The sequence below is a fragment of the Styela clava genome, chromosome 9 (genome assembly GCF_964204865.1).
Source record: "Styela clava chromosome 9, kaStyClav1.hap1.2, whole genome shotgun sequence".
NCBI lineage: Eukaryota > Metazoa > Chordata > Ascidiacea > Stolidobranchia > Styelidae > Styela > Styela clava.
In genome coordinates this window covers 8,252,682-8,276,852 of record NC_135258.1, presented here as the reverse complement: position 1 = coordinate 8,276,852, position 24,171 = coordinate 8,252,682, and the positions used below count along the sequence as shown (strand labels likewise).

Here is a 24,171-nt window from a genome sequence, read left to right as displayed (position 1 = left end):
TAAAATTATAAACGGTCATTTATATTTTATGCTACCAATTATGGTGCCTCGCAATCTAAAATGTATTCGACAATCGTCCATGCGCCTGGAACGAATCGCTGGCTAACTATTCCAATACTCGGAGTTGGCTGGTAACCGGACGAGGGTTCAAGGTTCGTCATATGATTAAGCTTTCTAGTTGGCTTACTTCCCCAAAGAGTATACATGACCGCCGAAACAAATATGAAATTCTATCCAAACTTTTTACTCTCTGGCGTCACAATGTGACAGCAATTTGCATTCTAAAAATCCAAACTACAAATGGGAATGACGTCACTTCGTTCTCCCTGCGGTCGCGTATGGAAAAAGATTCTGAAATTACTACAGTACGGTACCGAAACTCTCAAAAACTATGTATTTAAAATAAAATGATTTGATTCAAAATATTAATACGAAAATTCCGTTTGGCATTGGAATTTATTTGGCGAAAAAGGGGGTCCCGGTACGGTACCGGTACCGGTAGGATACTACCGTAACTGACAATATTCTGACAGTCAGGTACCGGTACGGTCTGACGGTGGTACCGTATGTTGCATTAACAGACTCAGACTGAAGTTGCAAAGCTGGGAGCACAATTACTGAATTAACTTACTGACTTAAGCCCTACCAGTCAGCCAGTAGTCTAATCAGAATAATATTGTTCTTGTTGTTGTTTTAATGTAAAAGTGACAGCTTCGACAGTCCAGCAATCTGACAGTTGATTTTCAGCAAATTTCTGCATTAGGCTATTTGTCTTCTGGTCTGCTTTTGAAAAATGAAGTCCTGAAGTTAGTGATTTGGATAGCTAGATAAACATTTTTATGCTTTGAGTAAATTTTGTAGAAAGATAAACCAGCGTAAGTCAGTAAGTTGGATTACTGTATTACATGATCAAATACATGAATTCAACTCATTTTCCATCCTTATAACAGTATAATGTCTGAATGTCAGTTTATTTCATGCTTCGTAGATTAAAATTTTTGATGTTATATTTTTGTAGCATTGGTCGCTCAACTAGCCTATCATGTTTTCCAAATAAAAAATAGATAATAAGACTCCATTGTCTGAAAAAGGCTGAACGTGTAAGGGAAATATCTTATACTACAGTACTATTGGAATTATTTAAACACTATAAAAATCACTATGATGCGGTCAATTCGGAATAGTTTTCGAAGGAAGAAGAAACCAAAAGTTCCAGAAAGTACTCAACCACCTGAATGGCAACAGGATGAAAAATCTGTACAGACTGGAACTTGTAAATTTCATGTTAAGGTAGATAATATAAACTTTCTGAATGTGTGTGTATTAATATAAGGGTTTCAAGAAAACAACGTCAAATGTTAAAATAGAGAAAAAAACATTTTTTTAAAAAAAATTCTAAGAAATAATGTGAATGCTTTTTACTGTTTCAAGCTGGCTCTAATCAAAGTTCAAAGAAAAAGGTATTTAATGAAAAGAGGAGTTTGAAATTAAAAAATGAATGTTTTCTTCATTTTCTAATGACCTTTTTTTTTCAAATTTTTTATTTTCGGGTTGAAGCTCTTGCCTAGTAGATTTGTCAGCCTGAAATAATATATTTTATAGCTTATTGTAACACTGATAGATGTTCGTTTCATTGTTGATATACTGCATTCAAATTTTATTACAACTACGGTAAATTTTCAAGTTTTATAGATAGATAGATTTTATTTTGATTCATTCGCAAAAAAATAAAACAATACACAAAAAAGAGAAAGGCGAAGAATCTGGAAATTGAACAAAACCTAAAAATAAATTTATAACATATTAAACGAGTTCGTTCACTCACCGAAGAAGAAAGAAAACAAATCACAACAAACACAAACAAATAAACATCAATACAAATGATTGGTCAATATTCAGGCTTCTAACTTCATAATCAAATTACCTGAAATTATTTACAAACAAAATAGTGAACTGAATAGTGGATATGTGTGCGATGTGTGAGATGGTGTGTAAACAAACAACCGAACAAATTGTTTCCAGATGAAAATGTGTGAACCTATGCCAAATCAGCTATATATAACGTCTACACAATGATGCGAACATCGATTGTCATCGAGATACTTCAGCCTCTATTGTATTCTACCACAATTTGGTCTACCACTCTTGTAGCATCACCAAACAGTTCGATCAGCACAAAATATATGACAGTGATTTGTTGTAAGATTAAAATTATGCGAAACAAAAACAATAACAACACAGGAAAAATTGTTCTATTTTATACCTATATTCCAACTTTATTTGGTAAAAACTTGTTTTGTCCCTTTATTCAAATCTGTAATTAGTCTGTATCAAACAACAGCATGAGCTTTTTTTTATTAGGGACAAATTGGTAATACTTGATATCAGTCAATTACTCATAAATACAAAATCTATATTCACACATAATTGTTTTAATCAGTTGTGTTAAATTTATCTAGCAGCATATTTAATATCAACAAATCAGTGATTTAAAATTGTGGATGGTTTTTAATAGAAGATTTATTGGAAGAAACTGATGATTATAGACACTTTACCGGACAGTGATGCATAATAATTTATTTAGTGTTATGTATTGAAAAGTGGGCAGTAAATAGAAAATGAAAGATGAATAGCGAAAATTCCTAAATCTGCATCATCTGGTTATTTTTTTTTTTTTTTCTCTCTTCAGTATCTTGGATGTATTGAGGTTCAAGACTCAAGAGGAATGCAAGTTTGTGAACAAGCAGTGAAAAGTCTAAAAGCGGTGAGACTTTATTTAATTTCATTTGCTAATTTTTGTATCAGTGTTCATGTACATGTTAAAAATTTTGTGGCTATGATATATATCAGTATAAATTGTGTTTCTTTTATGTTTGTTGTTAGTTCTGTACGGCAAATGAAGGTTTGCAATTAGCTTCAGTAAAAAATTGGATTTTTTTTTTATCAAATATCATTATAATGAAAAATTGATATTTTTGCAATATAATGAGTGTAGCATATTCATATGCCGTTTGTCTGGTTAAACATCAAAATACCTACCTGTGCACTTATAATACAATTATTGCTTATTAGATCACGAGTCTATTGCAAATTAGGTTGTGTATTTTTGTTACACAACTGACAGTTAATTTATGTTAGTTGGCAAATCAAGCTGTATATATCAATTTATCAATGTCAAATATGAAATTTTAGTGTGCTTCAAACAATGGTTCATATCGGGATTAAATATAGACAGTCGGAAGTGCGGTTATCCTGTGTTTTAACATTGTGGTGCTAATGTATCATCCTTATGACGTTAATTCTTTATTGTTTGTTTATTTTTCCTTTCTAATTCAAAGACGTTTTCCTATAGATTCAGGATGCGATAAGAATTTTTCCTCGGGCAATTGAATGCTTCTGGCGTAATCAAAGCAATCATGATATTGTGGGTTCATGCATAATATTTTTACGACATTATAACAAGCATAACATAGAAAATCTGTTTTGTGACCTTTGGCTTAGTTTCAAACATATCCCACTGGAAAAAGCATAATTAAACCGTGCTTTACATACAAATGAGCTCTCCTATTGATTGATAATGAAGCTATGTTCAGGATAAGATTCCCCAGTGCACGAACTTATTAAAGCTCTTAAGTTTGTAAATAATTATTCCCTTGACTGATGGAATTATGTGTATTATCGACTATTCCCCATCCAAGTGTTGGTGACTTAATATAAGTATGATTAAGTTAATGAAACATATAAATTTTTAATTTTCAAATGTACCCAGTAATGTCCAGTAATTTAAAATCGTTAATTCATTTCGACGTAATAGGGGTCTCACAGATGGACCAAAAAGGCCTGCATATTATGATTTTTAATAATTCAAATCAAACAAATTCAAATTACTGTTTATCTACTATTCCCCTGTATTTCCAAAACAAACTCATTAAGTATGCATGTATTGACTTTTTTGTTTATTGGTTGAATATTTAAAATGTATTCGGTATGCTAATATGTAAAAATATTATTTTAATAAATGGATTTGAATAGTAGATCATTTGGTTTTGGCCACCTGTGTGTGCCATTTATGAATTTTAATTTACTTGGTGTTTTTGGAAGGATATGTAAATGTACATTTCAGAATCTGTAATATTCTTTACCTTTTTACCACTGTTCATCATATTACATGTATCCCAAATCAGCATATTTCAAATAGAAACACATGATAATCGATATACGCCAAATTTTATTTTGTATCTTCACTATGTAGCATTTCGTAAAAATTTACTTTTCGTCGAATATCTTTTTGATCAGATTGTAAGAAATATTATTCTAATTTATTGGACTAATACTATATGTAGGGTTACACAAATTCAACCCTAGTTGCCTCTTTGATTTACACTGAGTAAATTTGCCAGGGGAATGATGTCACATCATTTATTGATTTAAGCATTCTTGTTTTATGATATAATTTAGCATCGTGTTATAAAGTTAATATGTCACAAACTACTGCCTGCATATCCAAATTGTATCTTTATGCAGACAGCAAGCTAATTTTTTTTTAGCTTTAATCAGAATTAAAACATCTGATTTAGACATTTTTTGACTTTATTAAAGTAATACATGTACCATTGCCATCATTATAATAATATAATGAAATTCAGGAAAAAACATTTATAGGTAATAGGCACTATATGAAAAAGATTAAACATTTTTAATTTAAATTGTCTTTTAATAATGTGATGACTGATGATACTGAATAGTATTCCATGCTGTCTGCCCAAAAAAACTTCTTTTTATTTATTCAAATTTCATATTTTTATCAACTTCCGAGATAAAATAATATACCGGTAGATTGTTGCTTTTACTGTTCTTAATGAGATAGTCATTTCATACTACAGTATACACGTTTTTATGAATGAGGTGAACGTGTGTGAAATTTCTACCTATTTATAATTATCGACTTCTCTTTTCTGTGGTTTTAAATTACAGAAATTGATTGTAATTTATTTTATAATAGCAGTCTTTTGAGAACTGAAACCACCAAAAGTATGCTCCAAGCATTTCAACAATTTTAGGCTAATTTCCCAGAAATAAAACCTAAACTAACCATTTTGTATTTGCTGTAGAATTTTTATATGGAAAAAACTTTAAATAAAATTTATATGCTGAATTTTAATATTGATAATTGTTACTGTTAATAGAAACGTTTGGTATATTAGTATATTTGGTATAAAACCAACTTGACATTTCAATTTCAATTTGTGAAAAGTTATAAAGTATTACTCGATCCACTTGACAGCTTTTAAAGCCTATTTTGTGGTTATTTACTTGATTAGTTCAATACAGTTTCGTTTTCATGGTTGAATGCCAACGGGGACATGGATTAAAGAACATTAATCAAAAAGTAAACAAAGCTCCGCTGCTTCTGACATCAATTTGAGTTGTTTGAAGTATGGGTGGTAAAACAATTCAAGGCTTAAAAGGCTTTTATACCGAAGATACGAAATTAATGCTACTTGCAAAGTTATACAATATAATTATAAAGTTAGCTTTCATGATTGTAATTCAAATTCCAGTTGGATTTTGAAAGTTATTTAATTTATTAAATAATAAGATGCGTTAGAACTGCTAAAGAAATATCTATTATTCCAAAGTAAAAAAAAACTTTTTATGAATCGTAATGCCGTCGGTATGATGTATTATCACCCGTATCAGAATAAAAAATATGACAGAAATTGCGGTTGACTATAATATTTGAATACATTTTTTTGTGAAAATGTTGTGATTTTTTTGAGTGTTTATGTGTTTGTGTGATGTGCTCGATCATCTTCTGTATAACTAGGAATGTCCTTACATAATTCTTTTTGAAAGAAATTTGGATTTAATTTTTTAATATTTAGATAAATATAAATTTTCAAAATCATTTTTTTACGTTCGAGTTGGCATAATACGAATCGACGAAATAAAGTTGATCATTTAAGCAGGCTCTGACCTTGTTTTTAAGAAAATTTCTGGACTTGCCTAATTGTAAGTAAACATTGTTGAAATCACAATGAATAGATTTGTCATTTGTCACTTTTGTTAGTTATGTACGGTAATATGTTCTTTATTGTAATCATTTGATTCACTTTTGTTTCATATGATCATAACTTTGCAATCAACTTTTATTGTTATTTCAATTCATAATATTGTTTGTATTTGTCGAATTGTTGTGAAAATCTTTGTTTTGATTCATTTTTTTTATTAATTTCAACGAAACAGGATCTGAGAAAACACCGTACAGCAAGAATGTTCGGACGGGTAAACTAAATAGAATAATTCTAAACCATTTTAACAAAAGAATGTCTCACATGCATGTTCACTGCATCTCTTCATTTCATTTGAAATTGCATGTTTCTTTCTTGGTGCATGATGGCATTTTATTGCTTTATTTGGGATCGTTAAACTACCATTAATTAGTTCATGTAGTTATAGTGTTTTCATAAAGTCCGGTTACAGTTACACTACAGTTTCAATTTCATTAAGAAGTCTGTTCTTAATATATCTCAACCAATTTTTATGGTATTTAGAGACCAACAAACCATATCATAAGGTATTGATATTTTTCTTCGAAATTTTTTTTTTTTTCAAGACTTATACTTTTATTTAATAACACCCTGTATAGCCACATGAGTAAATAAATATTGGTGGTGATGTTTTGCTTTTTCTTTTTTTTAAATGTGTGTAATCATGGGTCACTAAATCTCTTTTAAATTTTTTTATATGCATCATATGCATGTATATTGCTTATGCAGATATATTTTCACAAAGTAGTTCTGAAAATATATACGGTAAATGTACAATGTGTGCATAATTATGCTCATTGAACGCTGCCACTGAACTTAAAATATCAATGGACAATTTATTTAAATATATTTCAGTAAATCAAAAACATTGGATTATTAATAACAGAGTTCATGTTTTATTTACCGGTAGTTGTATTTTACTGGTTAGGAATAAGATATATTTATTTTAACAAGTCATTCAAAACAAATCACTTAATAACTTAATTGTCTAACTTTCATGACACTTCGACTTTATAGTGTTGGTCATACATTTAATCAAACATAATAATAACAGTGTATGTAATGTTTTTTTTTTTGCCTTCAAGGTTCCATTGACTTTTGACTATTAACTAATCACATACAAGGGCAGATGACGTTTTGCGCACACTCCCTTGATGAATATTTCATTATGTAAAATGGAGAAGGGATTTTGGATATGAATTCACATTACTAAATCATACTTGGGCCGAGCAAAATATTCATATTTTATTCACAATATGGTAATACATGGCCACACATGAAACAAAGATATAAATCTGGCCCAGTTATGAATAATGCATAATGCACCTAATCACATTATAAATATATTTCTGACCCCCATCCAGCAACAACATTGATATTTAAAAACAAATTAGAATATGTATTTAAACGCAGGTGTTTTTAATCTTCTTTGCTGTGTTTTTCACTGCTGGTATTGATTTCAATAAGATAGGATGACATTGAGTGGTTTCTGCTGCCTACTGTGTGGCTGATAACTTATATACGTTGGCTGCCCCCATATTACACTATACGTAATTCAAATTACTGAAATGTTCTCAGAGACTGATATAAGGAAGGTTGAAAAATTTTACATTAAATTTTAAGATAGCATCACATTCAAAAATTTTTATCAGTAGTGATAAATTGAATAGTTATCTTTATTCTTGCCATGGCATCCTTTCATTATGCGCAGACAGGTCTATGGATGCAAAAAAATAAGAAGTTGATCTTGCACAAACGAAAAGTTTTTGTAATTTTATTCTAATTAATAGAAATTGTTAAAATTGTTAATTAATTAAAATTGTTGCATTGAATCTAATTTGATTAAACTAAACATAAATTACAGAGCAGCATTCTAAAATTCATTCCCTATTCTCATGTGAACACCCTCAATTAATCAGGTTATGAGGTTGCGCTTTACATTTGAACTTCAAATGTTAAATATATGATACATGCTTGGATTTGGTCATGTTTGAGTTTATCACGAACTGCAATATGAATGATATTCTGGGTTTGTGTCAACATCAACATAATATTCTCATATTATATGACATAACACAAGGTATTTTCACATATTTAAATACTATAGTTTCCTGTTGGAACTTCCTGAAAAAATGAGTAAATGCAATGTATATTTCATATTATATCAGTTTAGTACCTATTTTCTGAAATATGAATTGTTTGTAAGAATGAATATCCAAATCTAAACAGTATGGAATTTTGAATTCACAATATGCAATTAATTTTTAAGTTTAAGAAATCTAAATGACAGATTAAAAAATGGAAATTGTAGTTTTTATTTACCCAACATCTTTCCCGAAAAGCTAGAATTTGGGATTAAACCACTTGGTAGAATTCCTCTGTTGAATATACAACTTGTATCAAGTAAGCACCACTTCAGACTTGTGTATAACTAGGATGGCCAAAACCGAATATTTTATTATTTCAAATACATTCTGAAAATTTTTTTTTGAATATGAAATATTGAATCCATTCTAAATTGGAGGAACAACGCTCATGTGGAAAATTACATAAATCACTATATCTTCATATTGATCACATCTAAAACAATATAAATATAAAACGTCAATGCTCTCTCTGTGTCATTTCCCATACCGGTTGAGATATCGTACGTTTTTTGATCTACTTGTCTATCGGCTCCAAATCCATAATTTTTGAATAAAAATATTCTAAATTATATTTGAATTCAAAAATTTACTATATCGAATATAATTAATTTTAAAAGTATTCAATATTCATGTCGTTTTGGACATGAGACCCAATTATAAACATCTTCTAATTGAGAATATAAATACCAGTGACAACGTGAATCAATCAGATACGTGATGTCATTAGCATAACCCACCATGACATTAATACAATTATAAAAAGATTTGCATTTAATCCCTTACAATCAGTTCCAGCCCTTATCCCCTTTTCCTATTATAATGTCAGTACCGGTATGTTATATAATCCCGGTGGGATACTAATCTAACGTTGTGACGCACTGATTTGTTATGTCAATGCCTAAAATGAATCTACCGACCGAATACATTCATCTTCAAAGTTGGGGGCATGTGAGGAAAGGCCCAACACTTGGAAACTTTTTTCAAATGTTTTTCTCCAAGCCGAGGCTTTGCTGACACAGCTTTATTAATACAAAATAATCAAAATGGCTTCTAGATGACGTAACCCCATAGCCATATTCTTTTTCAAGTTATAGCTTTCGGGTTGAAGTTGGAAACTTTCAACTAAAGTATGCCTATGCTTTTAGATAGATATTCTTCAGCATGCGGCCAGTATACTTGGAATATAGCTTAATTCAAATTTTTTCTTCATGCCAAGTAATTCAAGAGTCCTTCTGCATACTAACACTAATGTGTTTCGGTATTCAACGGCATTTGTTTGAGAAGCTCTGGCCAAACAAATGTTAATGAAATAAATTTGTGTTATCGACATCATACAGCAACCTCATTAATTACTTAGAATAGTTATCTTCACTCTTGCTACGCCTTCCCTGCATTATACACTATTTATAAATCCACCAGCTCAAAAGCATTGAAGAAAGATAGATAATTGGTCTCACAAAAACCAACTTTTTATTTTTATTTCTGTAACACTATTTTCCTTCTTCTATCGTTAGGAAACAATGCATGAAGACACCATGATTAAAAATAGATTAAAAATTCTGGTATATGGCTGGTTTTGTTTAATTCTTCTTTAGTAGTAATATATGAAATATTCAATCCCAATATTTCAATCTTATATTCTGCCCTATTTATTGGTGTTTGTTGCTTTTTTCAAATTGATTATTCATACTATTTTTGATTTTTCAATTTAAGTTTGTTGTTTCAGGGTAAAAAGAAAAAGATCAAGGCAATATTATATGTCTCGCCTGAAGCATTAAGAGTTGTTGAAGATTCCAGCAAGGCATTGTTACTTGATCAGACAATTGAAAAAGTATCATTTTGTGCTCCGGATCGTAACTATAATCATGCTTTTTCATATATTTGTCGAGATGGTACAACAAGAAGATGGATCTGCCATTCGTTTTTTGCAATAAAAGATTCGGTAAGTGATGTAATTTTATAGTTTTTCATCTTATAGTATTGGATTTTGTTCTAGATTCAGAATATGTGTCATGTATAGAAATAATCTGCAAGTGAATCAAATAGTCAAAATTGATTCCAATATATTAGGCTAGTATTTGATATTTTTAATTTTCGATTTTATTAAGAATGATTTAGAATATTTTGATTTGTAAAATTATAATTTACAACAAGAAGTTAGAGTTCCGGTATTTGCAGCCGTTTTGAGCCGGCATGACGCGTTGCCACCCCGTTTGAGCGTTTGGTTTCACGGTCAAAACGATATTATTATAAGCGTTATCACCGTAACGCAATTAACACCGACAGTCTTTTTTGTCTTCACGATCTGGTATCTTTTCTATTCGGCGCTGATGATGATAAATAAGAATGTGTGATAGTTGATTGTAATTCCGGAAAGCGTATTTTTCTTTCTCTCCGTGAAACAGACATGAAACGAATTTTACCGCAGAAATATGAAAGAGAACTCTGTTCACTGAAAGGCAAAATGAGAGAAGCGAAAAAAAGAAAACGCTCGGCCGCAGATATTTCCCGGGGAAAAATACTCATTTATTAGAACGTGGAAAAGCGACTAACACTGATATATATCGGCCAGATATATCGGCCGGTTGGGCCGATATGATATATCTGCAAACACGCAATATCGGCCCGATATATCGGTTGGCCGATATATCGGTCGAGCTCTAACTGTGACCTTGCATATATGACAGAAAAGGTTGATGGAATTCCTGGAAAACTATAAAATATGGAAAACTAAGTAAATGTTTCTTTGTAGTTTTCAAAATCAAACTTATTGTACACAAATACATTCTTTGTCGAATACGACCCAACTCAAATATATATTTAATTATATTTGATACTTCAATAATATTATACTGTATTCGGGGTAGTAAATTGGTGGTATTAGGTGTTCGATTTGGACTTTGATAAACTCATAATATGCAAATATTGAACGTTTTTTTTTGAACTCAATACTATGAATCAACTATTTTTTTATTCCATTGGGGCAAGAAATAGAAAATAAGTTCTACTGATCTTTACAATGAATGATATATTTATACATAATCAGATTTATCCATATTTTATTATGATTCACTGTATTCTGTATTCTGATTATGAATAATTTTTCAAATTAATTTTATTTTTAGTACTTAGCATCTAACAGATCACAGTGAATCATCAAATATTGTCATCAAACTATACTTTAAGTTTTATTGAAAAATACCTAAAAACAAGATAAGCAAAAATTTTTTTCTCTAAATGAACAAATTTCTTGATTGAATGATTGAGCTGTTTGGGGATTTATCATTGCTAGCCTACTAGCAACATTGTTATTGGGATTTCTGTAACCATTTCCTGCTTTGAATTCATAGTAGGAAGTTAGATATTTATATTATAAAGTAGAAACTATGACAAAGGAAACTTGAACCATTAGTTTCGAATGACTGTCCTTAGTTTCTGGTATTGGAATAGTAGTTTCTACGTCTGAGTCGGGATATGAGTTAGACAGTGCCATGTTTCTATGTGTTGATTTTGATATCTACAGACAATATTAAGACATATGATTTTAGATCATTATGATTGTATAACTTCGAACAAGAGTTTTCAAAAGGTGGGTCGCGCCCCACAAGGGGGGGGGAGCATAGACAATTTTTTGAGGGGGCGTGAAGCTAATTAAAAATATAAATTTTATTTAGGTTTGATCTTGCCTGCCTAATTTTGGATATTTACATTTCTTTATTTTAGGTATTTACGTCCCATTCATGTATTTCCATTACTTTTGCCTTGCTATTTGTTATATGTAGCTTATCGTTAGCTAGTTTGAGGTGAGGCGCGAGACTTGACAAATTCTAAAAAGGAGGCTTAAAAAGTTTGAGAATCACTGTCTTATAAGAATTCATCACCACAAAATTTCTAAATATTAGCTCACGATCATGTTTGAAAGCAATTTTAGTCATTTTTTAAATCGTTGAAACCATCATGTGAAATACTGTCCGCCCCTTTGGGGTTCAATTCTAAATTCTATCCATTCGTTAGAGATACTAAGATAATAAAACTGACTAGGTATTCTTCTATTTCTGTTTGTCATTTTATAATGTAATCATAAAAAAATGATTCTTTAAAATCAAAATTGACCGCATATCAGAATTCTTTTATCATAAACTATTTAGATTTGGACACTTCTGAGGTTAAAAGGAATCATTAGATAGCATAGAATAGTGCCATTAGTGAATACCGATTTACACAAGACTTGGTCAGTTTATGTAAATACAATCAGGAAAACAGCTATACCACAAGGACACATTTTTGAGGGGGCGTGAAGCTAATTAAAAATGAAAATATTCGTTAAAATTGATCGTACCCACCTTATTTTAGATATTTCCATTTTTTATTTGGGATATTTGTTCCATCCGCGTATTTACATGTTTTTTGAATGAAACATACTTTTGCTCTACGATATGTTATTTGTAGTTTATAATTAGCTACCGGTAGTTATTTTTGAGGTGGGGCACGGGACTTGACAAGTTCCAGAAAAGGCGGCACGGCTTAAAAAGTTTGAGAACCACGGAGCTATAAGGTAATGAACTCCAAATACCTGAAGTCGTTGGAAACAAATTTTTTTACCTGGTAGATGACAGTATACGAGTATAAGCTCACAGCCAACATAAATAACAGCCATTTCTAGCTGTTGTCCTATACATTTGTTTGGATATTTTAATCAGCCTCGATAAAAATATTATTTTTACTTATCCAGGGTGAACGGCTCAGCCACGCTGTCGGCTGTGCGTTTGCTGCATGTTTGGAAAAGAAACAAAAGAGAGAGAGGGAGACAATTGGTGTAACAGCAAGATACGATAACAACAGAACCATGTTTACAAGGGAGGGTTCATTCAGACCCAAAATGCAAACTGATATTGATCAGGAAAACAAGACCTTGGCAATTATAAAATGTGAGATAAGTTGTGTTGTTGCATTCCATTTTTAATATTACCATAATGATTGATAAGACTGAAATGCATATTTGAATCCTCCAAATTCTTCCTTGAACTCGATGATATTCAATACTATTTAGCATTTTGTAAGTCAACTAATTGTCTATAATGCTATGAAATAATGTTTTTTCATTAGTCATTGGCTTAAACAAATTCTGCTATTTTATGTCTAATGATTTGAAGGTATAATGAATGAATGGTGAACTGTATATTATTGGTAGTTATCTGTATAGTGAAATCCAATAGGGGTGAATCAGATAAATAATTCAGTTTATTTAGTATAATATGTAACAAGATACCTCGGTAGTCACTGTACATGTATTATAGATTATTTGAAGAATGTTATTGTAATGCAGGGATGATTTTTTTACCATGTTGGCAAGATTTAATAATGATGACTGACCATACCTCATAGCTTCCTTTGTCTGAATGGATCTACAAAACTTAGTTTATTCTGAAAGCGTAAAACATTTCACACTTCTGAGCAAATTTCTGTGACACCTTGCAAAATCATATTGTTTATGTTATCATGATTCACTATCATATAATTTGTTATTGATGGTCTGAATATTAGCTTCATTATTATTTTGAGCTTTCCACTTGACTTCAAAGATCTTCACCATTCAAATATGAAGTGCACTGTAGATGAAATCAATATTGATGTTATTTTTCATATGATCCAGCTACCACTGAAGTACCAGCCGATGTTCACACGTCAGCTGCAGTTCCTAGACCACATGCTCCATTGCATCTCGTCAGACAAGCATCGTTAAGGTTAGTATTGTTGATCTTGTACTCTGTGGTTTGCACCTACACGATGCTCACACATTTTCATGTCTTACTTCCTGGAAATGTTCTCCCGGTATAGCACTTGGTAATGTATTGCATCGAGGATATACAAATACTATTACTAAAATGACCTTGTGTGGATGTTTAATTAAGTGTTTATTCTGTGTCTAGCTGAGGACATGTCGTGTTCTATATTTAGTCTGAGTTTTCAAAAACGAATCGACTTGACATCAATTTTATTTTATTAAATTTATCATTTCATGATTTGAGAAACTGAAGTCTCCCGGTATGAACAAAAGAATCTCCATTCAATTTTGAAAACTGTAAAAAAACATAAAAAAACAATCAAATCACTGTTTATCCAAACTTTCTGTAATTTCTGTGAATTGAACTTCTTGAACTCACAATGGAGTATACTATTGAATATACCATGAAGTCTCTTTACAATTTCAATTTTGTAATGAAGTCAGTTCCCAATATATCATGGCCAAGTTTATTGTTTTTTAATCAGTAAATGTTCAAGTATTTTCTACTTCATTTAATACAGGGGTCGGCAACCTTTTGGCACTCGCGGGCCAAAATTGAAGGCTGCAATTACTGGCGGGCCGGACATATTTTGGCGATGACGCACAACCTGAACTCAAAGCTGGTACACATACTATGTTGAAGGTTGTGCGCCACGTTTGTACACATACTTCAGGAGCAGCCATATTTTTTTAAGAAAGTTATAAACCGAATGGGTTGTTTATTAATCACATTTTTACACAGATCAAAAATTGAAATTTTAGATTGTAAATAGCGAGCTCTGTGACGACTCGTGAACTCAAGTCGCCGTACAGGCAAACAAATTAGAAAGGATATTTAATGTGACACTTGTTGTTGCATTACGCTTGATAGCTTTTCGACGTCAGGTGACACACTGGATGAAGCCAACATCAGAACATTTTCTAAATGGGCATCACTAATACTAGTTGTCCGCCTGTTCTTTGTAATGTTCATTTTTGAAAATAATTGTTCGCACGCATATGTGCTTCCAAACATCGATGTGAATTTTTTCGCATGGTTTATCAAATTCGGATAGATATTTCCCTCGAGAAAATACTTTTTATAAAAATCAACCAGTGACACATCTCTCGAATAAAAAATGGATTTAATTTCCTCATTGCATTGCATCTCAAGAAGCTCCATTTGAATATTTTCTGCAACTGTTTCTACGTTGACATCAAACGGAGTACTAAACAGCCTGAATTCGTTTTCAAGAGAACGAAAGTCAGCAAAGCGGGAGGAAAAATCGCTTCGTAACTCCCGTATTACAGAAACAAACTCAAAGTTGCTTGTGGGGTTTCTTTCTTTAAGTGTGTTAAAGTGAGCGTAATTTGCTTTTCCCAGTTGGCTCTCCCAGAGGCATAACTTCCTTTCGAATGCGAGTATATGTCTCCACATCTGATGTACGAGCTGATTTTTCCCCTGGAGCTGCAAATTCAGTTTGTTTAGATGGGACGTTAAATCAACTAGAAATGCCAGTTCAGAGAGCCATTTTGGATCGCGAAATTCAGGAAAATTCTTATTTTTGCTTTCAAGGAATGACGCTATTTCATTCCTCAGTATATACACTCTCTCTAGCATTGTACCCCGACTAAGCCAGCGAACGTCGCAGAAGTAATTTAAATCGCCGTATTCGTTTTCTGCATCTGAAAGCAACTGACGAAACTGGCGATGGTTCAAGCCTTGAGATAACACAATGTTGACAGCATTCACTACTGTATTCATAACACCCTTCAAACTCAAAGCTTTGGCGCACAGGGCTTCTTGGTGAATCAGACAGTGTATTTTGACGATGTCGTTGTCAATTCCGAGGTCACTTATGTGTTTTTGAAGTAGAGCTGAGACGCCTCGATTCTTACCTGTCATTGCCGGGGCTCCATCGGTGATTATTGATACCATCTTTGATAGATCAAGGTCCATGTCTCCAATGCATAGCAGCAATGCGCTCAGAATGTCAGCACCTGTTGTAGTTTCCTTCATGGGAACTAGTTGGACAAACTCCTCAACAACGTCAAAAGCTTCACTTACTCCACGCACGAAAACTGAAAGCTGAGCGGTGTCTGCCGCATCTGTACTCTCGTCAATTGCAATTGAGAAGAATTGTAAGTTATTGATGATATCCCTTTGACGACGCTTCACATCCCTTGACATTTCTTCTATTCGCCGAGTCACGGTTCTAGCAGAAAGGCTGATATTTGAGAATAACTTTTCCTTATCAGGACATACAATAACAACGACGGTCATCAAGCATTCTTTCACAAATTCACCATCTACAAAGGGCTTCATGTGTTCTGCAATTAATTTAGCCACCTCGTAACTAGCAACAATATTTTGTTCGGTTTCGTTGTGTTGTTTGTGGAAGAAAGAACTTTGCTTTTCTAAACTGTATTTTAACTGTTTAATCTTGTCCTTCCTCCTTTGGCTATCTAGTTCTGAAAATTTGGGATGCTTTGTCACATAGTGGCGTCTAATGTTACATTCCTTATTGACAGCTATAGATGCGTAGCAAATCAAGCAGGTGGGTTTGCCCAAGTGTTCTACAAAGAAATACTTTGTCGTCCACGTGCTATTGAACCCTCTTCCCTCAGCATCAACTTTCCTGCGCTTTGTTGCCATTCGCCTAATTATAATTATATTGCTGGCTCAATAAACCTGTTCACTATATTACTAGGTTATATTAAAATTTAGTCCACTTCACAATAAATTCTGTTACATAAACAAAACAGCTATGCTCAAATATCCTCTTCTAAGCGAGATATTTTATCACCAATTCCCCAAGAATCATATGAGGCAACTTACCGGTATCGGGATATTGTCACAGCTTTTCCAGGTCCTGTGACAATGATCTATTCTTCATAATTCAGTTTTAATGTGAATTGAAATACCAAGTGATCTGAGTCACCTCTATATTTCCAGATCAAGTACCACAGCCTACCATTACCCATAAAATCATTTCCATAAATCATCTGCGTTAACTTACCAGTCCGGTTACGGTACAAGGACTGTCATGCTTTTCCAGGCCCCGTGGCGATTACACATTCATTTTATTAAATTTTAACATGAATCTGAAATGCGAACTGATCCGAGTCATTTCTGTATCACCAGTTCAGGCCCCACAGTCTAACGTTCCCCATAAAAACTTTCGCCCACTTTCGCTAATCACGAGATACACCGACGTTCGCTGAGCACGAAATCGGCAGATACGCGTTCGCGCAAACGCCACAAGGCGGCAAATTTTGGAGACGAGTCGTAGCACACAAAAAACGAATCCCATAGAGCTCACAGAAATAATTGAAATGAATAAAATACCGTTTAATTAATGAAGACCACATAATAACAAAACGATCCATAGCTCCGTGTCTAATAATCTGCTCCTCGAGGGTAGATTATTAAATTAAATGGTGAAAATTCACCTTTTTGCAAAATTCACAAATTCGTCGTTTTGTCTCTAAATTTTGGTGAAGCGTCGCGGGCCGGATTGCGTTACTCCGCGGGCCGTAGGTTGCCGACCCCTGATTTAATACATCTGTGAGAACAAAAACAATATATGGTATCGATAAATTCCGTTTGCAATTTGAAGGAGTTTTAAGACTCAATGGACTCTATATATTTCATATCAAATATTATTATTGAATGTATTTAGAATAGTTCGGTTTTGACCATCCCTAGGTCAAGGTCATTCAAGGGTTGTTTTATTTGTTATTGATTACCAATAATACCCTCAGGCAAGTAGGCCGGTGATGATAGGATATCATAATTATTATCAATACATCGCTAGACTGTTTTAGTCTATTAAATAGAATTTTATTGATAGCTATCTTTTATTATGATGGCTGATTTCATGGTCTTATCAATGTTCAATAACAAAAGCATGTCATTAGATAAATTACCAATTTTGATTATACGAAAATGAATGTTTTTACTGTCTGTAAATAATGGGTAATAAACCTGTATGAATTTAAATTTGTTGATTCTTGAAGTCTAGTTGGATATCACTGTTGTTATCTATAGTGGCGCATTGGCTAAAATGAATTAACGTCACACAAAGATATATGGATATCCCATTATTCAAGCTATCCCATGCCTCCATTCAGGGTTTCAGAAAATACTTAGGCCATATCTAATTTCACTGGTTGCAATATCCTTCCAAATTCAATAGTTTGCAATACCTTAATAATGGGTACTTGTACATTGCATACCCTTGTTCAGATCAAAATGTGCAATACTTGCTCATTAGGTAAATCTCATGCAGAACAAAATTTTATATATTGCAAACTTTTTAGATGTCTCCAGCTATCTACGTTGAATGTTACATCAGATCTTTTGTGTTTTTTTCAGAAATTTTAGTAACAAGAAGAAATTTATGGATGGAGATTTGAATTCACCATTTAAAAGAAATCTTTCATTGAGAGTGAATGAACTTCCTTCCACCATAAATCGACAACAAGTTATGAATCCAGGTAACTTTTCTACAGCTCAACAACTCATCTGTTGAAAAATTTCTAAATCTAAGTGGGGAGCAATGGTCTAACACTCTAGCCAGCGCAGGGTTAATCAACTATTTTCACCAGAGGTTCGTACACAAAATTCAAAATTAGCGGGGTCTGGTCATCCATATTTGATCTATTTTTAAATTTCGAAATCACAACTAAAAACTGACAAATAGCACGCAAAGCCATAAAACCAAGCTAATATTTACAACCATGTCTAAAAATCTGTCGAAATGTATCCAAGCAGTCGTTAAAACTTCAGTTGTGACATCTTGCTGCATAACTAATTCTAGGGGAGCAAACAAGTGAGCTCTGAAAACCTGATGTTGCAATGACAATTTATCCTTGGTGGTTTAGCAAAAAATTAAATGATGCATTCGAAGTTAAGAAGAAGCTGCAGTCCAATTTTACTACTCGAATTCGGTCCGAATTCGGAAGGCGGTTTGTCAGTTGAGTAGCCCTGGTCCAGTGCATTAGTTTTCAACCTAATTTCCTAACTCCGTTATTAAAGCCTCTTTATTCATTGAATTTCTGGTATGGGTAAGGTATGGAGTTTTTTTTTCATAATATCTCTTATTTAGCCTGCAAATTTTGTTTTAGTGCCAGAAGTCGAGACTGAAATGGATATTGAAGCTCATCTTCCTCATGCAAATACATTTAGTAATGGTGATGATCCGTTCACAAAAGCTCCTCCGATGTCAAAACCTGCTGTTAGACCAACAAGTAAAATATTTTTTCATTGTTTGAAGAATAAAATTGTAATTAATAGTTAGTCACTAGCTAGTTATGACATGGGCAAACATGGTCTATTAGGTAAGTCAATTTTGCCCGCCTGGTGCTGCCACAACCAAACTAAAACCAAATTTTGATGTTTGAGCTAAAAAATAGCTTAATTAGGGAATTCGTTGAGATTGCGATTAAATTTAGTTTTGGCACAACACAAGGCTTATTGTTTTCCACTTTTGCAACACTGTGAATACACTGGCTCCTTGTTATCATTAGTCCATTAGATTTTTGAATTTTTTTGTTAACTGATGACTCAATTGCCAAATGAAAAAAGATTTTCAAATTCATTGCAAGGCTGTATGAAAAAATATAATTTATTTTATAATTTACAGATCTCAATGGTTTCGGAGAACATCCAACCACAAATGGAGGTTTGTTCACCAGCGGAATAAATAATGATCTTAAGGCAATGAATATGACAACGACAACGCAATCTCCAGTAAGGGAAACAAATCCTTGGGCAAGCGAAGTCACTCAACAACAACAAAACGTTGCTCATAAACGTACACCATCGCAAGCAGATCAATGGCTTTCAGGACTGGAAAGCCAGGCCAAAAATCAGCAACCATTTATTACGCCACAACCTATGTACAACCCTATGATGATGCAACAACAACCTAGCGTTTTTCAGCCACAACCTTTCCAGCAACCAATGACTGTCGGTACCGGTTATACCCAGTTTTCAACACAGCAACAGACATTTACAATGCCTACCGTTCAGCCTATGTACCAACAACAGAATGCATTTATGGTGAATATGTGAGGTTTTATTATAAACTACAGGACTGGGAAATGTGCTCTGTACAGCGTAATTTTGAATATAATTCCATGATGACATATTCCAAAATTCTTGCCTAATGCATTTTGGAATTTTCACGACTTATCGACGCAAGTGCAATAGAATAACTAAACCACTTGCTACATGGAATACAAGCATATTTACCAGTCCTGTGAAATCTGTAAAAAATGAAATGATGCCTGCCCTACATAAGGCTGATAATAATCTGTCTATATGCTTTTATTGCTCCGATTTCCAATGAGTTTTTTTATTATTATTTCTGAGTATTATGTGTATGTAATTTTCATTATTTCTTTTGATTTTAATGTTAAATCTAATTTTTCAGAAGCTCTTTTCTTAATTTTGTTTATCCATTGTACACGAATGCTGGTGCGCATTTTTTTCTCAATTACCCAGAGATGTGAGTTATTTTGGCAAGTAGTGTGACGAGTACTCCCTAAACTCTTTAACTCGGGTTTGGCGTGTTGCGAACTTCTCATGCTGAGTTTTATATTTGAGTAATTAAAGGTTGGTTCGATTTGTGACTGACTACAATATATATATGTTTGTTGCTGATTTCTCTTAGTTTTCAGTCAAATGGCTTCGGATGGGTTTAAATTTTGATCCTTGGAAACACAATTTTGAGAACTTTTTAATCTTTGGTGAACCAGAACCAGTAACGATATTAATCCTAATGGATTTTTATCAGTGTATCTGTGTGAAAGTCAGAAGTGCTTTAAAAACAAAGCGTTTTATTTTGAGAAAAATTCAATTCTGTAATTCTGAGTTGCTTGTGTCATGCCTACTAAAAACAGTGGCTCAACTGTCTTTACAAAAATAATCATGCCGTCTTTACAAAAATAATCATGCCATTCAGCCTATTTAATTTTCATTGCGCCATCAACGTTGTCACTTTTCATTCCAGAGAATCTTGCTAAAATAATTTGTATCTCTGCCTAATCTTTTTCATTTTGAGCTTGGTCGTTCTTTCAGTCGAGCGTTTCCCGCAAATGTCTTTTAGGGGTTTCTCAATCATTGTTATTTCTAGTAATTGTGCCTATTACATAACGCCAATTGGTACAGATATCTCTGGTAGATGTCATGTTTTTGAATCATTTCTATAAAATACTCCTTCCCAATCAATTCCTTCCCAACTTTTTGATAATCAGTTTCATTATATAATATTAACCATAATCTGCCAGTGTTTTAGTTTATAATATAATCATAGCTTAGATGATTTTGGGGAAGCCATAATTGGGTTAATTGTCAAGACAACTAGAAAAATTTTAATTTTTGAACATAAATATAAGATATGTTTGCGTGCGTATTCAGTTTGTGAGCAAAACATCAAAATCTGGGATAAAATTGTTAAATTGTTATTTTCGTGCTTTGAGAAGTGTTTATAAATATAAATTCTGCGAAACAGGTGCATTGCTATTACAATTTTTCTGCTGTTTGTTTTTGATTTTTCCTCTGTACCATATTATTATGAACTATCTTTTAAAATCTGTATACATCTAATATTTTTCTTTCTTCTATTGCCAAGATGTGAATTTTTTCATCAACTCAATATCTGTTGAGCTAAATGATGAATTTTGGATTTTAGACATAATCGGCATCTTATAAGTAGTCGTGTGAAATGGACCAAACTTTACATAGCACTTATATTAAATGTCAACAGGTAGTAAGTACTGGTATGATCTACATCGAGCGCGGTACAATGAAATCTTGTTCGTGTTATGCTATAATATCACAGTAATTTTCAGCACATTGGATATTTTTTTTCTGCACTTTTCTCAACAATAATTAGGTATATCGTGTACTTGAACTAATTTTGCACTTTCTTCAATGGTTTAGGTAATAAAAAAATATTTGTTGGATGTTCACATACAATAGGATTTCATGTTTCCGAAAGGAAAATCTATCAGTGGTTCAATCAGGGCTAAGTGTCTAAACACTCTTAGAAACTGGTTGTACCAGTTTCAAGTAGATGAAAATAAAAAATCCTTTGTATTTTACATGTTTCAATTGTAGTGGTACTAACAGTTTATATACTCACATGCTGCTTTCTATATTTGTCTAATTTTATTCGTTTACTTTCAATTATCAAATTGTAACTTAGAAAAATATTTATCGCTGATGTTCAGTGGTTATCATATCTTAACATGGCCCTCCTGCTCATACAATAATTTATAACTAACTGATAGAAGCATACTGGGTTTAACAGAAAGGTTTGAATGACTTTTTACACATAGTTGATAAATTTGGTGATAAATAGTAGTGCCCAAAGCTGGATTGCTTTCCCTGTTTGACAAAGTATTGTTTAGAATGTTTTTACGCCAATTTTTTTCAAATATTCTCACTGAATGTTTTGTTTCAATAGGCCTAGTATGAAAACTGTCCAACTTATCATGTCTGCTACAGTCTCTGTTATGTAGTTTTGAAGGTATCCCAACTGAAGGTTTATTTTCTCATAGTTTTGATTGCCTTCAACCAGCTAATGGTGATACTCTTATCTGGAACAAAAAAATCAATTGGTGTAGCTGAATGATAATTTAATTATCTTGATAACTTTAGCTTTTTTTTGAAAATGTAAATCCAATCCATGTATATTTTGTTCACTTTCATACAAGGTAAATAAATGTAAGAAAAACCGTCTTTGTTTATTACGTTTATTAATTTTATTTGATTTTTAATATTGAGTGCATATCATTTTCAAATATGTTTTAGTCGGTGCATGCTTCAGCGTCACCACTGTAAAGTTTCCTTGTCGCCCATCAAGTGTTGATTTCTGTTCATAGGTCAGAAAGTAACCTGATTAGAATGGCAATAAAACGATTAATTATTGTATATACGACGTTTTCCTGTAGTAGCTGGAACAGTGGATGTTAGGCGTCTCGGGATAGAAGTGCGGTGACCTTGAATTTCAGTTAACGTTTTATATAGGAATAGTTGAATACTCCAGATGCAAGAGGACAGCTTAGCTTGACACTGAAGAGCTGGTCTTACCGTTATTGGTATTATGAACTTAACATGAAAATCAGTTCGAATATATCCACAGAGAGTCAACTGGTGACACGATATAGAAATTTGTACAATACTTCACAATTTATATCGACTTCACTGGGTGTCATCTCAACTATATAAATGATAAATAGGACCACATGTCGATTTATGTGCCCATTGGGCGGCTACATCCGCTCTCACACCCGTGTATTTATTTGAAGCGTTGACTCTTTTTATAAATTTTTTGCTAATTGAACTTATTTTGGAACAAGAGATCATAGATATTTTCAAGTTCAACCTTTTCATTGACTTTCCTTAATGTCAGGATAAATCTGAAATATCGTCTTTGTCCAACTTCTGAAACTTCTTTGACGCAAAGAGTGATTAAATGTAGCATACCCGGTTCGTCTACTCACTAGTATGACCTCAGTCAATATTTTCTTCACTGTTTGGTCATCTGGTGGTACCTGTATTTAGTAATCCAAAACAATATGAAATGTAGATGAGGAAATCACAACAATTTTCGGTAAGGATAATTATAATTTTTTTTTTATCGGAAACATTATTCTATTTTCTGTATCTGAGAATGTATGCTTCTCGGGCAGCACATCGAGAAATTGTCCTCTTGATGTTGATGTACGTCAAATGTTCATTAGCACATTGTGTTGTTTGTAATATTGGGTGCTCAAACAAAAATTCGTGGCCCTTCTTTTTTTGTTGTTGCCAATAATAAATTGTTTACGTGCACTAACTGTCGGAGAATAGAAGCAACAAACAGGTTAAAATTTTTACTTTGGTGGATATCAATAATCACGATAACAAAATTAACAAGTCAACGATTGCTTATAAAATATTAAAATATTTTGAAATAAACGATGTTACTGCGTTCAAGATTTTTATATGGAATCAAAACAGAGATCAATATAATTCATTCTTGAGCCGTGATCACCATCGATATTTGCGGTGGTTAGAGAAATATTTTTCCCGTACTTTGTGACTAGGTCATATATATTTTTGTATCAATTAATAGCGTAATTTTGTATATCTTCCAATTTAAAAGATTTAGTTCCTTCTCTTTAACTACCCAGTATGTTAGAATGAAATGAATAT

The 24,171-nt window shown here is 32.6% G+C and overlaps 1 protein-coding gene across 2 annotated transcripts; it reads left to right on the top strand.

Annotated features, from left to right (window-relative positions):
- The first annotated feature begins 1,000 nt into the window (after positions 1 to 1,000).
- LOC120338677 (protein numb homolog) lies at positions 1,001 to 22,905 on the top strand. 2 transcript variants are annotated; one of them, XM_039406580.2, is made up of 9 exons: positions 1,001 to 1,290; positions 2,690 to 2,764; positions 6,247 to 6,285; positions 9,924 to 10,139; positions 12,930 to 13,125; positions 13,851 to 13,941; positions 18,340 to 18,461; positions 19,092 to 19,214; positions 19,610 to 22,905. In XM_039406580.2, exons 1-9 carry the CDS (start codon positions 1,162 to 1,164, stop codon positions 20,038 to 20,040), a joined length of 1,422 nt encoding a protein of 473 aa, XP_039262514.2. In that variant the 5' UTR covers positions 1,001 to 1,161; the 3' UTR covers positions 20,041 to 22,905. The 2 variants fall into 2 exon arrangements, with proteins under 2 accessions (XP_039262514.2, XP_039262515.2); XM_039406581.2 differs by lacking the exon at positions 6,247 to 6,285 and having other exon boundaries at positions 1,002 to 1,290.
- Positions 22,906 to 24,171: the final 1,266 nt, after the last annotated feature.